At 36.4% G+C, this 15080-nt stretch overlaps 1 protein-coding gene across 1 annotated transcript in view; it reads left to right on the forward strand.

The window, feature by feature from the left end:
• The window catches only part of LOC127640245 (neogenin-like), a 143346-nt gene extending 128632 nt beyond the window's left edge, over positions 1-14714 (forward strand). Inside the window, 12 exon segments of the mRNA XM_052122696.1 lie at positions 2507-2645; positions 2862-2969; positions 3077-3271; positions 3402-3434; positions 3527-3586; positions 3679-3817; positions 7796-8004; positions 8090-8182; positions 8412-8564; positions 8881-9132; positions 9249-9370; positions 11510-14714. Of these exon segments, the coding sequence (XP_051978656.1) occupies positions 2507-2645; positions 2862-2969; positions 3077-3271; positions 3402-3434; positions 3527-3586; positions 3679-3817; positions 7796-8004; positions 8090-8182; positions 8412-8564; positions 8881-9132; positions 9249-9370; positions 11510-11593 (1587 nt within the window). The 3' untranslated portion in view covers positions 11594-14714.
• The last annotated feature ends 366 nt before the right edge of the window (positions 14715-15080 follow it).

The following is a 15080-nucleotide window of genomic DNA, read 5'->3' on the forward strand; positions in this document are numbered from 1 at the left end:
GCATGTTATTTCTCATTTCTAGTATGGTAGGCTAGGACTGTATACTCAAATTATTATTATTTTTTTTTATTTGTATCAAAGACAAGTATACTGCATACTACACTGTATACTGTATTGTATACCGCACATTATTTCTTTAGTATGGATTGCTAGTATACTGCATACTACTCTGTACTGTATATACTGTATAATGCACATTATTTCTTAATAAGTAGTATGGAATACTAGTATACTACATACTGCATACTAAAGTGTATACTGTATAATGCACATTATTTAATAAGTAGTATGGAATGCTAGTATACTACATACTACATACTAAAGTGTATACTGTATAATGCACATTATTTCTTTAGTATGGAATGCTAGTATACTGCATACTACGCTGTACTGTGTATATACTGTATAATGCACATTATTAAGTAGTATGGAATGCTAGTATACTGCATACTACTCTGTACTGTATATACTGTATAATGCACATTATTAAGTAGTATGGAATGCTAGTATACTGCATACTACGCTGTACTGTGTATATACTGTATAATGCACATTATTAAGTAGTATGGAATGCTAGTATACTGCATACTACTCTGTACTGTATATATTGTATAATGCACATTATTTCTTAATAAGTAGTATGGAATACTAGTATACTACATACTGCATACTAAAGTGTATACTGTATAATGCACATTATTTAATAAGTAGTATGGAATGCTAGTATACTACATACTACATACTAAAGTGTATACTGTATAATGCACATTATTTCTTTAGTATGGAATGCTAGTATACTGCATACTACGCTGTACTGTGTATATACTGTATAATGCACATTATTAAGTAGTATGGAATGCTAGTATACTGCATACTACTCTGTACTGTATATACTGTATAATGCACATTATTAAGTAGTATGGAATGCTAGTATACTGCATACTACGCTGTACTGTGTATATACTGTATAATGCACATTATTAAGTAGTATGGAATGCTAGTATACTGCATACTACTCTGTACTGTATATATTGTATAATGCACATTATTTCTTTAGTATGGAATGCTAGTATACTGCATACTACTCTGTACTGTATATACTGTATAATGCACATTATTAAGTAGTATGGAATGCTAGTATACTGCATACTACTCTGTACTGTATATACTGTATAATGCACATTATTTCTTTAGTATGGAATGCTAGTATACTGCATACTACGCTGTACTGTATATACTGTATAATGCACATTATTAAGTAGTATGGAATGCTAGTATACTGCATACTACGCTGTACTGTATATACTGTATAATGCACATTATTTAGTATGGAATGCTAGTATACTGCATACTACTCTGTACTGTATATACTGTATAATGCACATTATTAAGTAGTATGGAATGCTAGTATACTGCATACTACGCTGTACTGTATATACTGTATAATGCACATTATTAAGTAGTATGGAATGCTAGTATACTGCATACTACTCTGTACTGTATATACTGTATAATGCACATTATTAAGTAGTATGGAATGCTAGTATACTGCATACTACTCTGTACTGTATATATTGTATAATGCACATTATTTCTTTAGTATGGAATGCTAGTATACTGCATACTAAAGTGTATACTGTATAATGCACATTATTAAGTAGTATGGAATGCTAGTATACTGCATACTACTCTGTACTGTATATACTGTATAATGCACATTATTAAGTAGTATGGAATGCTAGTATACTGCATACTACGCTGTACTGTATATACTGTATAATGCACATTATTAAGTAGTATGGAATGCTAGTATACTGCATACTACTCTGTACTGTATATACTGTATAATGCACATTATTTCTTAATAAGTAGTATGGAATACTAGTATACTGCATACTACGCTGTACTGTATATACTGTATAATGCACATTATTTAGTATGGAATGCTAGTATACTGCATACTACTCTGTACTGTATATACTGTATAATGCACATTATTAAGTAGTATGGAATGCTAGTATACTGCATACTACGCTGTACTGTATATACTGTATAATGCACATTATTAAGTAGTATGGAATGCTAGTATACTGCATACTACGCTGTACTGTATATACTGTATAATGCACATTATTTCTTAATAAGTAGTATGGAATACTAGTATACTGCATACTACACACTAAAGTCTATACTGTATACCCCACAGTATTTTTTTTTAAGTTGTATCAAATATGAATATAGTGCATACTACACTCTCTATACTGCATACTACACTGTACTGTGTATATTATAGACCATGTCCACTCTAATCCATTGAAGTTTGAAACCTCTATTTTCGTAATTCGTTACCTTTTCATTTTCAAAACCCTGTTTTCGGTGGAGGAAAATGCCGTTCCAGTGAGGATGAGCGATGAAAACGTAGCAAACTATCGTGTTCTTTGTTGGAGAAAATGCTGTTCTCATTTTCTGATCCTGTGGCTTGTTCTTCTGTTGGTTCATTTGTCAGATGGCAAACACCACGTCTCTGTTACATACTGTGACGGGACTGAAACCCAGCACACTGTATGAGTTCTCCGTTATGGTGACTAAGAGCCGCAGGAGCAGTACGTGGAGTATGACGGCCCACGGCACCACCTTTGAGTCCAGTAAGTTCTTATTATTTCTGTTTGTTTGCTTGTTTTGCTTATTTGGAACATGGTAAATATTGGATTTTTTTTTTTTCATTAGTGCATATTTACCACAACTAGAACGTACTGTACATTTGAGTATTATGCTTTGAGGGGACAAAAAAATATTGTACGAATTTGAGTAAGAACTTGGCATACAACGTACCTTATGTGTCCCCTAAATGTTGCTTCTAGTTCCCAGCTCCGCCCCTAAAGATGTGACAGTCATCAGTAAAGAGGGAAATCCACGAATCATCAATATTAACTGGCAGCCGCCCACTGAAGCCAACGGCAAAATCACAGGTACCTCTTAAATCCGCTGTGAAGTACTGTTAGATAAAGAACCAATACCTCAAAAGGACATCTTGGACACATTTACAGCTCGGACACCAAGCTTTGTTCTCTCTCAGGTTACATCATCTACTACAGCACTGATGTGAATGCTGAGGTCCATGATTGGGTAGTGGAGCCTGTGGTGGGCAACCGACTGACCCATCAGATTCAGGGTCTGACCCTCGACACCACGTACTACTTTAAGATCCAGGCGCGCAACTCTAAAGGCATGGGACCCATGTCTGACACAGTGCACTTCAGAACGCCTAAAGGTACACCTGCAGTCTTGTAATATGCCACCTGAAATGCATCTTGATACCAGCTGTAATTGTGTCATATTCTGTTGTTTATTCACTTGTTGTTGCTTGTTTTGACATGCTAATACGGTGCCTTTATTCTCAGCTGAACCGTCTGATAAGATGTCGAGTGATCAGGGTAATTCAGCATTCTCTCTCTCTCTACTTCATTATGATGTAACAAAGGCATTGTGTGATATTTGGCTTTTGCTGATGTGTTGTTATCTGTAGGGCTGCAAGTAAAACCCGGCCACCCCACCCTGCCGGAACATGGGATCGGATCCAACTTTGGTAAAAAAGTAGACATGTATTTTCAAGACAGACACTGTTATCTCTTTCAGACTTGATGTAAATCTCTCTCTCTCTCTCTCTCTCTCTGGCAGATAAGCCAGGCATCACAGGCAGTCAGGAGAGTCATATTCTGGTGATAGTGGTGATCGTTTCAGTCGGAGTGTTTACGATCATCGCTGTGGTCGTCGGGGCCATCCTCTGCACACGCCGGTCCAACTCACACCAGAAAAAGTGTGTACTTCACTCTTCAGTCTTTTAAGACCATGTGAAGTTTGAAACCTATAATTCCATAATTCGTTACTTTTTCATTTACAAAACACTCCGGAAAATGCCGTTCCAGCAAGGATGAGCGGTGCAAACATTGCAAAATCAATGCATTTTCAAATAAATAAGAGTAAGTGTGGACATGGCCTACATCGCACACTCACACAAGTTGAATTCGGGTAAATTGAGCCACGTTTTGACATTGAGGTAGCTAAATGTACCTTATGAGGTTATTATAAAATAAGACTATCGCTTATATAATATATACTTTGGCACACTAATATAATACAAATTTAAGTTTACAAGTAATTGAAAATTAAACATCAAATATAATGTGTTCGACAAATCGAATGATAACCAGATTTTAGTTTTCGTTTTTTCAGTAAATCCTTTTCATTTTGCAAAGCCTCGTGAACTTGTGACTATCAATCTATTGTCAAAATGATCCAAACTAGAACATGAAAGAAAATGAGTCCTTTTCATGGGCTAAAAATTAAAGAAAATGTGCTTGTCCATGCAAGAAATTAATACAATTTTTAAAAAAATCACCCAAAAAAAAAAAAAATTCTGTCATCATTTATTCACCCTTATGTTGGTCCAAACCCGTATGACTTTCCAAGGAAATATTTTTTTTTTATGAATGTTCCCGTCTTTTTGTCATACAGTGAAAGTGAATAGTGACTCCCATAAAGGACCATAAAAACACTACAAAACCACAGTAAATTTAGTCAACATCAATCATGCACTATATCCCAAGTCTTCTGAAGCCATACAATCACTTTGCATGATGAACAGACCATAATTGAAGTCATTATTCACTCTCTAATCAAATCACATCTTTGGTCAACTTTTTACAGCACCAGAATCAAATATAACATCTGCATCAATAACATCAAACTTCATCTACGTACTTTTATTTTGGGTTTAATGGTATTCTTGTACTTTGTCATTTTTGGGTGAATATATCGGTAACGCTTTTGATGAAGTCTATATTTATAATACAGCCGTGGCCAAAAGTATTAGCAGTAACATAAATTTTGTGTTTCAGTTGTTGTGGTGTTGATTCACATTGTTTCTAGATTATTCTGCAGAGTGATCAGATGCATTTTAAATAATTGCAAAAAGCTTCATTGTCCAAAAAACCCACAAATTTCACTGTTTATTTGGTCCTGGCACAAAATGACAAGCTAGTAGCATCAGTAGCACCTGAGTGTGAACCAAGTCTGAATGAGTACTAGTCAGGTGAAATCACTCTATCATTCTGATTGGATTATAAGAGCAGACTGATTGCTATAAAAGGAGGGAAGAAGTGCTTCCAATCATAGCAATGGTTACCTCTAAAGAAAGACGTGCACCCATCATCGCTTTGCGTCAAAATAGCCTCGCATGCAAGGAAATTGCTGCAAAGAATATTGCACCTGAAAGAACCATTTACTGGATCATCAAGAACTTCACAGAGAGAGGTTCAACTGCAGTGAAGAAGGCTTCAGGACGTCCCAGAGTGCCAGGACCGTCTCCTCTTGAGGAGTCCGCTACGGAATCGCGTCACCACCGATAGTCCGGAGAAGAAAAAGTGAATGCTACCATGAGTCCTGTGCCAACAGCAAAGCATCCTGAGACCATCCATGTGTGGGGTTGCTTTTCATCACAGGGAGTGGGCTCGCTCACAATCCTGCACAAATACACTGCTATGAATAAAGAGCAACTTCTCCCAACGATCCAGGAGCAATTTGGTGATGATCCGTGCATTTTCCAGCATGATGGAGCACCATGTCACAAGGCAAGATTGATAATGAAGTGGCTCGGAGATCATTACATTGAAGTTTTGTATCCATTGCCAGGCAACTCCCCGGCTCTTAATCCCATAGAGAACCTGTGGTCAATCCTCAGAAGTCGAGATGACATGAAGCCCACAAATTGTGATCCACTCCGAGCACTAATAAGGCAAGAATGGATCGCCATCATTCAGATTTTGGCCCAGATGCTGATATCCAGCATCCCAGAGCAAAGACATTACTAATGCATTATAATGTGTATATATAAGGACTTTGCATTGCATTTTAAATATGGATTTCATAGAAAGTGTGACCAAAATATTCACTATAAAAATGAGAAGTCACACTGAATGGAAGTTATATACAAATGCACAAAATGCAAATGAACATGCATTCAATGTCAATTTTGGGACATTTAAAATAACAAATAAAAAACACGATTAAAACGCATCAGTACGGGTCATTCGAGAAAATAAATATGCATGTTGAACACATGTAGCCAAAGCTTTGTCACTTACACAAAACACACCCAAGAATAGTCATTATAAAATGCATTATCTATTCAATAAACTTTCATGTTTGTGCATATTATTTGGAGACTTATTTTGATGACAAGTTTGACTTGAAATGTTTTGCATGTTACAAGTTTCTGTTATGGCTGTTTATAAGTAGATGTTGCTTTTGTAGCAGGCCAAGAGCACTCAAAATGGTATACGAGCACATCATGAAGCCTTGTAGCTTTTTGCATGACGGCACTTAAACGATTAACTTTATTAACTTCTGTTGAGTGTGTTATAATGCATGATTCTCTCTATAACTATGAGTAGGTCAAATATTATAATTGTGAATCCAATTATTTATAAGTAGTTATAACATATGAAATGTTTTGAAGACATTACTAATGCATTATAATGCCTTTGCCATACATAATAAATATGTTCTCATAATCCCAGACGGGACTAGTTTTCCCTGAGGAGGTCAGGGAAATTCGAGTTTTGCGGATGTACTTTGTGATTTTTATCCTGTCTGAATCTGACAAGTCTGTTTTTCTCTCACAACCTCTGTAAAAATGAGAGAACTAATGCCTTTCTGTTTTTTGGCTAGCTCAAGGGTCCTCTGAGTAATCTAATCCCATCCGAATGTGACACAACCGTGTCTGTGATTGCTGATATTGAACGCTTGAACGCGTTTATTTTGACCTGCACGAACTTCCGTTAAGATCGTACTTATTCGCGTCACTCTTCTGCATGTAATATTATAATTATAATTACAGATAAGTCTCATTTAAGTGGGTTAATTATAAGCAGCCGCTTCTATAAACGCATGTGATGTTTATTTTAATAGGCTTTTCGAAAGTCATTTTTATTTATTTTTATCCCCCTTTTCTGCCAATTTGGAATGCCCAATTCCCACTACTTAGTAGGTCCTCATGGTGGCGCTGTTACTCACCTCATTCCGGGCGGCAGAAGACCGTCAATCCGTGCATCACGTGACTCATTGTGCGCGACACCGCGGAGACTCACAGCATGTGGAGGCTCATGCTGCTCTCCACGATCCACACACAACTCACCACACGCCCCATTGAGAGCGAGAACCCCTAATCACCACCACGAGGAGGTTACCCCATGTGACTCTACCCTCCCTAGCAACCGGGCCAATTTGGTTGCTATGGAGACCTGGCTGGAGTCACTCAGCACGCTGAAACTCACGACTCCAGGTGTGATAGTCACACTAAAATAAGTCATTTGTATTGTATAATTAATACATTATTAGTTATTTAAAAAGATTTTTTTAAATGAGAAGTCATTTTAAATTTAAACAGAAAAAGTAAAAAAAAAGATATGTTAATTTTGACACCTAAATTCAATGTGTTCAACCTTCTGTAAAGCCCAGATCTAGAAAACGGACACGCCCACCTCTGTAATATACACTGAGATCTTCGTCCCGTCCAAATCAGTACATCGTTTCGAAAAGTAATCCCGTACAAATTCGGCTATAGTGTAACCAATAATATATCCTCTAAAATATTTCGTTTTTAAATCCTTATAAATGCATTATATATTTAAGAAGATATTGCTTTTTACATGTATTTAAAGCATAACTTATATACTGTATATAGTTTAAATATCATTTATGTTCAGATTCGGGCTGTTTGTGTTTTTGTTTTCAGGAAGCGTGCAGCGTGCAAGTCCAACCTCGGCTCTCACAAATACAAGAGTTCTTCTAAAGACCTGAAACCTCCTGATCTCTGGATCCATCACGAGTCTCTGGAGCTCAAACCCATGGACAAATCACCCGAACCGAACCCGGTTATGACCGAGACGCCCATCCCTCGAACCGCCCCGGACCCGACCGTTGAACCCTCCCATCAGAGACGGGGTGAGAGCAGGGCGTCGACTTTCTAGGAATGATTCAAATCACAGTTTACACGGATAGCCGCGTAATAAACGAGTTTGTGTTTCAGGTCATGAGGTCGAGGAAAGTGTGTCCACGGTGGCTGCACTGAGGGGAGTGAGACCGAAAATGATGATGCCCTTCGATTCTCAACCTCCCCAGCGTGAGTTCACTCTCCGTCGCTGTGTGATTACACATCACAGCACTACACGACCTTAAAGGGATAGTTTGCTCAAAAAGGGAAATTCTGTCATCATTTCCTCACCCTCGTGTTGTTCCAAACCCATGTGACTTATTTTTATTTCCGTTGTGTCTTGTGTGTAACGCTGTTATTTATGAGCACTCTGTTGTCATGCCATGCTGTGTCATGTTCTGTGTGTGTCTTCTCTCAGCCGTGATTAGCGCTCACCCCATTCATTCCCTCGATCATCTTCATCACCATCATCATCACTATCATCTTCCTCCGCGCGGCTACCTTCACCATCAGATCAGCCTGAGAGCGCCCGCCATACCAACGCCATACTTAGACAGGGCGCCCTCTACAGGTGAGAGTCATGCCCTCTTGTGGCAGGCCTGGGAAAGCTATGGAGTTTTCTGGAATCGCACTTGAAGTTTGTTTTGTATAACCCCCACCACCAGCCCCCCCACCACCCCCCTTTGGGCCAATTGCTACGTACAATCCCAGGCCGGTTTCTCTTCCCAGTCCAGCCCTGATCATAGGCCGTACATATTATATTTATAAATATTTTAACTATTATACATAAGCATTAACGATTGCATTAAGGTATTTACATGCTAGTGTACGTATTGCTGACAACCAGACTGTGGAGCTGTGGAATATAAGTTTCTGTGTGTTTATAGAGTCTGTGAGGACTCAACCCGCTGCACCTGAACCTCCGGTTGCCCCCGGTCAGCCCACCTGCACAGTGGAGCTGCAGAAGACGGAAGCGGTCATTAATGAGGAAGACCCGCCGAGCATAAACCCACCGACGGCCCACGTCAGGCCAACACACCCGCTCAAGAGCTTTGCTGTGCCAGCGGTCACTGTCTCCGCCCACAACCCGCCCACCTATAAGTCGGCATTACCCAGCAACCCTCTGCTGGCACAGCAAGGTCAGTTTCCTGTTCATCTCGCTGAGTATCAGTATCATATTGTTGTCAGCTTTACAGATAATAGAGAGAGAGAAGCGTAGAAAAGATGTTGCAATAGTTGTTTTCTGTGTTTTTAGTGCCTGGCGTTAAGACCGCGTCCATCGGAACACTAAGTCAAGCACGAGCTCCAATGACAGGAACAGTCCCGAATGCACCCGTCCAATCAGAAACCAGCAAGATGTTGTCACAGTCGGACATGGTGAGTGTTGGAGCGTCGTCTCATTTACAGTAAATGCTTCATTATGAAACCTGTCGACAACATGTTCGGTTTAAATTTCACACCAAAATAAAAGAAAGTCATTATATTTTCCATTAAGACAATTTAAGTGTGTTATTCTGTCATTTAATATAATGCAAAAAAACGTTTTTTTTAAATTGCAAAAGTATTTATACTCCAAGGTGGTTATGCCGATTGTAATAGAAATACTGTATTAATGTCTGGACGCATTGTTATAAATGATTATGCAGAATTTTACACTTAATTGTGATGAATGCAAAAAAATAGGCTTCATTTTCTTCATATAAAATATCATTTCTTATTTTATGTTTTTTTTGGAGTGAAATGTGACCTAGATATGTTATTGTAGTATTTGAAATGATTATTGAAAATCACCGTGTAAAATGATTTAATATTTATTTTTGTATTTTTTTACTTCCTGTCTGACTTAATGTGAACATCATTTTTCTTTGCCTAATTTTGAATAACAAATAACTCACCAAAATGAAACGCACTGATGTTTGCATGTCCTTGTGTTACTTCTGAAATGCATGAATCTCTTTCTTCTGTTGTAGGTCGCGCTGTAGCATCTTGCTTTTGTTTTCACCTCTGAGCTGCTTTAAACCTATTTCCCTCCCTCTGTATTTCCCTTCTCTATCACACCAGCATTCATGAAAAACAAGCTTGGATTTCTGTTACAAGTTGTAAAACTATATTTGTGGAATCTGATGCCTTCAGACCAGAACAATAATCACAAGAACAACTTTATGAACCATTTCAAACTTCTACGTGTTTTATGGACATTTAATTGAATACATCTATTCAATTTACAAGAATAGATGTATGAACATTACATTTAATGCAACAGTGTATTTAAAAATGCTTTTACAAAAATATAATTCAATTTGGCAATCATGTAAATATTGTTTTAAAAACTGAATTAAATTTGACAAATTTAACAAACGGAATCGATTGCAAAAATGTTTATAAGAATGTTTTTAAATCTTAAAATTATTTTTTGTACAATGCATTGAATGTGACAGTTTACGTGAGAATTGTTTTACGAACACTGATTAAATGCACCCTTTTTCTTAAAAATATTTTCAGAACATGGAAAGCAACAGATTCGAATTGAATGCAGCAATTTTTGCACATTTTTTTTTTCGAACATTCAATTGAATGCGAACGTTTACGTAAGAATGGATTCACAAACTCTGAATTTAATGCAGCGATTTTCGCAATAAAAATTCTAAACATTTAATTAAATGTGAGAATGGATTTACAAACTTAGAATTGAATGTGACGTTTTTCGTAAAAATTATTTTTCAAACATTAAATGCGACAATTTACATAAGAACTGGTTTACAAACTTAGAATTGAATGAGTTTTTCGTAAAATAAAATGTCAAACATTGAATTAAATGCGAAAATTTACCAAATTGAATGCAACGATTTTCGTAAAAACATTCTTTCAAACATTTAATTAAATTAAACAATTTAAATAAGATTGGGTTTACAAACTTAGAATGTGATGTTTTTCGTAAAAACAAATGTCAAACATTGAATTAAATGCGACAATTTACATAATACTTTTACAAACTTAGAATTGAATGTGACGTTTTTCATAAAAGAAAAAATTCAAACATTGAATTAAATGCGACAATTTAAATAAGAATGCGTTTACAAACTTAGAATGTGATGTTTTTCGTAAAACAAATGTCAAACATTGAATTAAATGCGACAATTTAAATAAGAATGGGTTTACAAACTTAGAATTGAATGTGACGTTTTTCATTAAAAAAAAACTAATTCAAACATTAAATTAAATCCGACATACATAAGAATGGTTTTACAAACTTAGAATTGAATGCAACGATTTTCGTAAAAATTATTTCCCAAAAATGTAATTGAATGCAGCAATTTACTTTAATAATTATGTAATAGTTCTACAAACATTCAGTTGAATGTGGCAAAATACAAACAGTTTCTACAGAAAAGTATTCTGCTTGTGTTTCCTGAATGAGGCCCGTTTATTTTTCTAACAAATTTTCCCATCATTGTCTTGCCTCCCCCTAGTCCTAACTCTAACATGGCTCCTTTTGCATGGCTCTCTCCCTCTCAGACGTATGAAACAGATGAACTATCGGAGGAAATGGCTCACCTTGAGGGTTTGATGAAGGATCTGAACGCCATCACCACCGCCTGAAGCACACAACAGCTCAGACCAATCAAACACGCTGAAATTTCCCGGCTTAACCCTGCTCTCAGGAAGAATCAGGCCGTTTTTAAAAAACACTGATCCCACATCAGCTTTAAGAATGAGGAACTGAATTATCAATGACTGGAAATGGATAACGGCTGCTGTTTATCCATCCTGCATGGGTCTTTGTGGAGAAAAGCCGAAAAGATGCGAATTTGAATTCAAACGTTCGACTCCGATAAACCGTTTTGCACAACAACAAAAAAAATGTCTATGTTCTTTTGGGATTGTATTTCCATAATACATATTTAAAGTGCATATATGTGTGTTTTGTTTATGTTAATAATAGGACTTTTATTTTGTAAAACCTCATGTTTGCACACATTAGGCTTCTTTTATGAAACACTAGCCAAATTTGTGTAAATTGTTCGTAAAATTATTTTTACCTAAATGGTCAGATCCAGTTTAATGGGCCTTATCTGTGAAATATGAGCAGAGCACATTACTGCGTAAATGGTTCATAAATATATGTGGATGTATACATTTTCCCATTAAATGGAACAAATGACAAATTAATGGTTTTATGTACAATTCATACAGAAATTCGTTTTTCGCGTTTTTAATGAATAAGCATTCTTAAGTAAATTGTCATATTCAATTTAGTGTTCGTAAAACCATGCTTACGTACATTAGGCCTTATTCATTAAACATGCGCAGAATGAATCTGTGTACTTTTTTAATAAATCGATTTGTACGTAATATTGTCTCATTGAACTGAATGCGACAATTTACACGAATATTTTTACGTATGATATACACGGGAATCCGTTCTGTTCGTGTTTCATGAATCTGGCCCACCTCAATGTTCGGAAAATTCGTAAAATCACTATGTTAACTTTCACAATCAATTAAACATTCTGGAAACATTCTTAAATGAATTGGGCTTTGTGCGTATTTAATTGAATTTGACAATTTACGGTAAAAAGGTGTTATGGAAAAATATTCATATTTATTTTGCTTGTGTTTCATAAATGAGGCTCATTGTTGCATTCAATTTAATGTTTGTATAATAACTTTTGCATAAATCGTCACATTTAGTTCAGCGTTCGTAAAACCATTCTTACGTAAATTTTCTAATTCAAGTAAATGTTCGCAAACCCATCTTAGGTTAATCAGCACATTCGGTTCATTGTTCAGAAATGCATTCTTATATAAATTGTCACATTTTGACAATTTACGCAATAATTATTTTACGTATGATATACACGGGAATCCGTTCTGTTCGTGTTTCATGAATCTGGCCCACTTCAATGTTCGTAAAATTCGTAAAATCACTATGTTAACTTTCACAATCAATTAAACGTTTTGGAAACATTCTTAAATGAATTGTCGCTTTGTGCGTATTTAATTGAATTTGACAATTTATGGTAAAAAGGTGTTAACGGTAATAGCGTTTGCATAAATCGTCACATTTAGTTCAGCGTTCGTAAAACCATTCTTACGTAAATTTTCTAATTCAAGTAAATGTTCGCAAACCCATCTTAGGTTAATCAGCACATTCGGTTCATTGTTCGGAAATGCATTCTTATATAAATTGTCACATTTTGACAATTTACGCAATAATTATTTTACGTATGATATACACGGGAATCCGTTCTGTTTGTGTTTCATGAATCTGGCCCACCTTAATGTTCGTAAAATTCGTAAAATCACTATGTTAACTTTCACAATCAATTAAACGTTTTGGAAACATTCTTACATGAATTACGTTTTGTGCGTATTTAATTGAATTTGACAATATATTTAAAAATATTCATATTTATTTTGCTTGTGTTTCATAAATGAGGCTCATTGTTTCATTCAGTTTAATGTTTGTATAATAACGTTTGCGTAAATCGTCACATTTAGTTCAGCGTTCGTAAAACCAGCCTTACGTAAATTTTCGAATTCAACTAAATGTTTGCAAACCCATCTTAGGTTAATCAGCACATTCGGTTCATTGTTCAGAAATGCATTCTTATATAAATTGTCACATTTTGACAATTTACGGAACAATGGTTTTATGAAAAATGCACTCGTGTTTCATGATCGAGTTTCTGCTGTGTTGCTTTATTTTAGTGTGTTATCCTGAGTTGCTCCATAAACATGCATATGTCATGAGCTTCATATAAACGCTTTGTCTAAGCGTCATCGTTGGAGAGAAAGTGAGATCTGTGGAGCTTCTATCTCTCGGATGCAACATCCCATCTGTCGTGAGGGATGCCCGTAGCATTACAATTATGAATGTGCATAAAACAGCGGATTCTATGGATACCGCGTGGACTTGCTGACAGCTTCCTGTTTTTTTTCTCGTTAAGCTCTGATGTTATGATCTTATTCCAACATACAGTGACATTGAGGTTTGGTGCTGCAGAAACTCCTGAAATTGAGACGGTTTGCAAAAGTGAAGTGAATCGTTCCAAACCTCGGAGCCGCCTGCTCCTGTTCCCCGGGGTCCGGACTCCTAATTTGGGGCCCCAGAGATTCTTCATGGAGTTTAATGCCAAGTGACTCTCACATTTTTGTACTTTGAGAGCTATATATACACACACACACACACACACACAATGAACTGCAGATATTTGCTTACGTAAATACTTTGTACACTCCCAAAAAAATGATTTTTATATATTCATGTATTGGTTTGTTTTATATGAATATGACACATCGCTTTGTAAACATTTTCCATGTAAGTTATGATAGCGGAAATGGTTAAATATTCTGCATTGTGTTTTCGCCGTGCCGGTTGGCGGACACGTTCTTCTAAAGACTGAGAGAAAATATCGATGACGACGAACTCTGCCTTGCTCGTGTACAGTTTCTCACGTCATGAATGTCAATGTGGCTGTAACAAGTTCTGCTTATGAATTAAGTTGTTGTTTTTGTTTACAATAACGGAGGAAGATTTAAAAAAAAAAAAAAAAAGGAAAAAATAAGACACTGAACCATGTTGTATGGGCAGTGTACCGTCAACTGTCATTTGCACTTTTTATATTTCGGATTTGAAATGGATCGCTGATGACGTGAAATATAAACCTATTTTATGTAACAATGATGTCACAAGTAAACAGCTAGTTTCAAAGACAAATGTAACTCTTGGTTTATTGTGTTGTTATACTGTTCATATAAGGATTTGGGGTATTTTTTGCTGGCAAACATGTCTTTATGTGGCTTTATTCCTCACTGGTTGTAGAAGCGGGACTTGAAGGTAAGATATTGGCGTCAAAACGACTGTTGTCTTTACTCTAATTGTCTTTCAAAGCTGATTTTAAACACACGATAGCTCATTTGAGTCCTTTAGATGGATTATATCATTGTCAATGTACTGGCATCATAAGAAGTGCCAGTGTGCCAACATTTTGTCCTGTGCTGTTAATGGAAGACCCGGGTTCGAGTCCATTTTGGGTCATGTTTCCATCCCACTCACTTCTTGATTTCTCATCTTTCTCTGACT

Source organism: Xyrauchen texanus, chromosome 49 (genome assembly GCF_025860055.1).
Source record: "Xyrauchen texanus isolate HMW12.3.18 chromosome 49, RBS_HiC_50CHRs, whole genome shotgun sequence".
NCBI classification, from domain to species: domain Eukaryota; kingdom Metazoa; phylum Chordata; class Actinopteri; order Cypriniformes; family Catostomidae; genus Xyrauchen; species Xyrauchen texanus.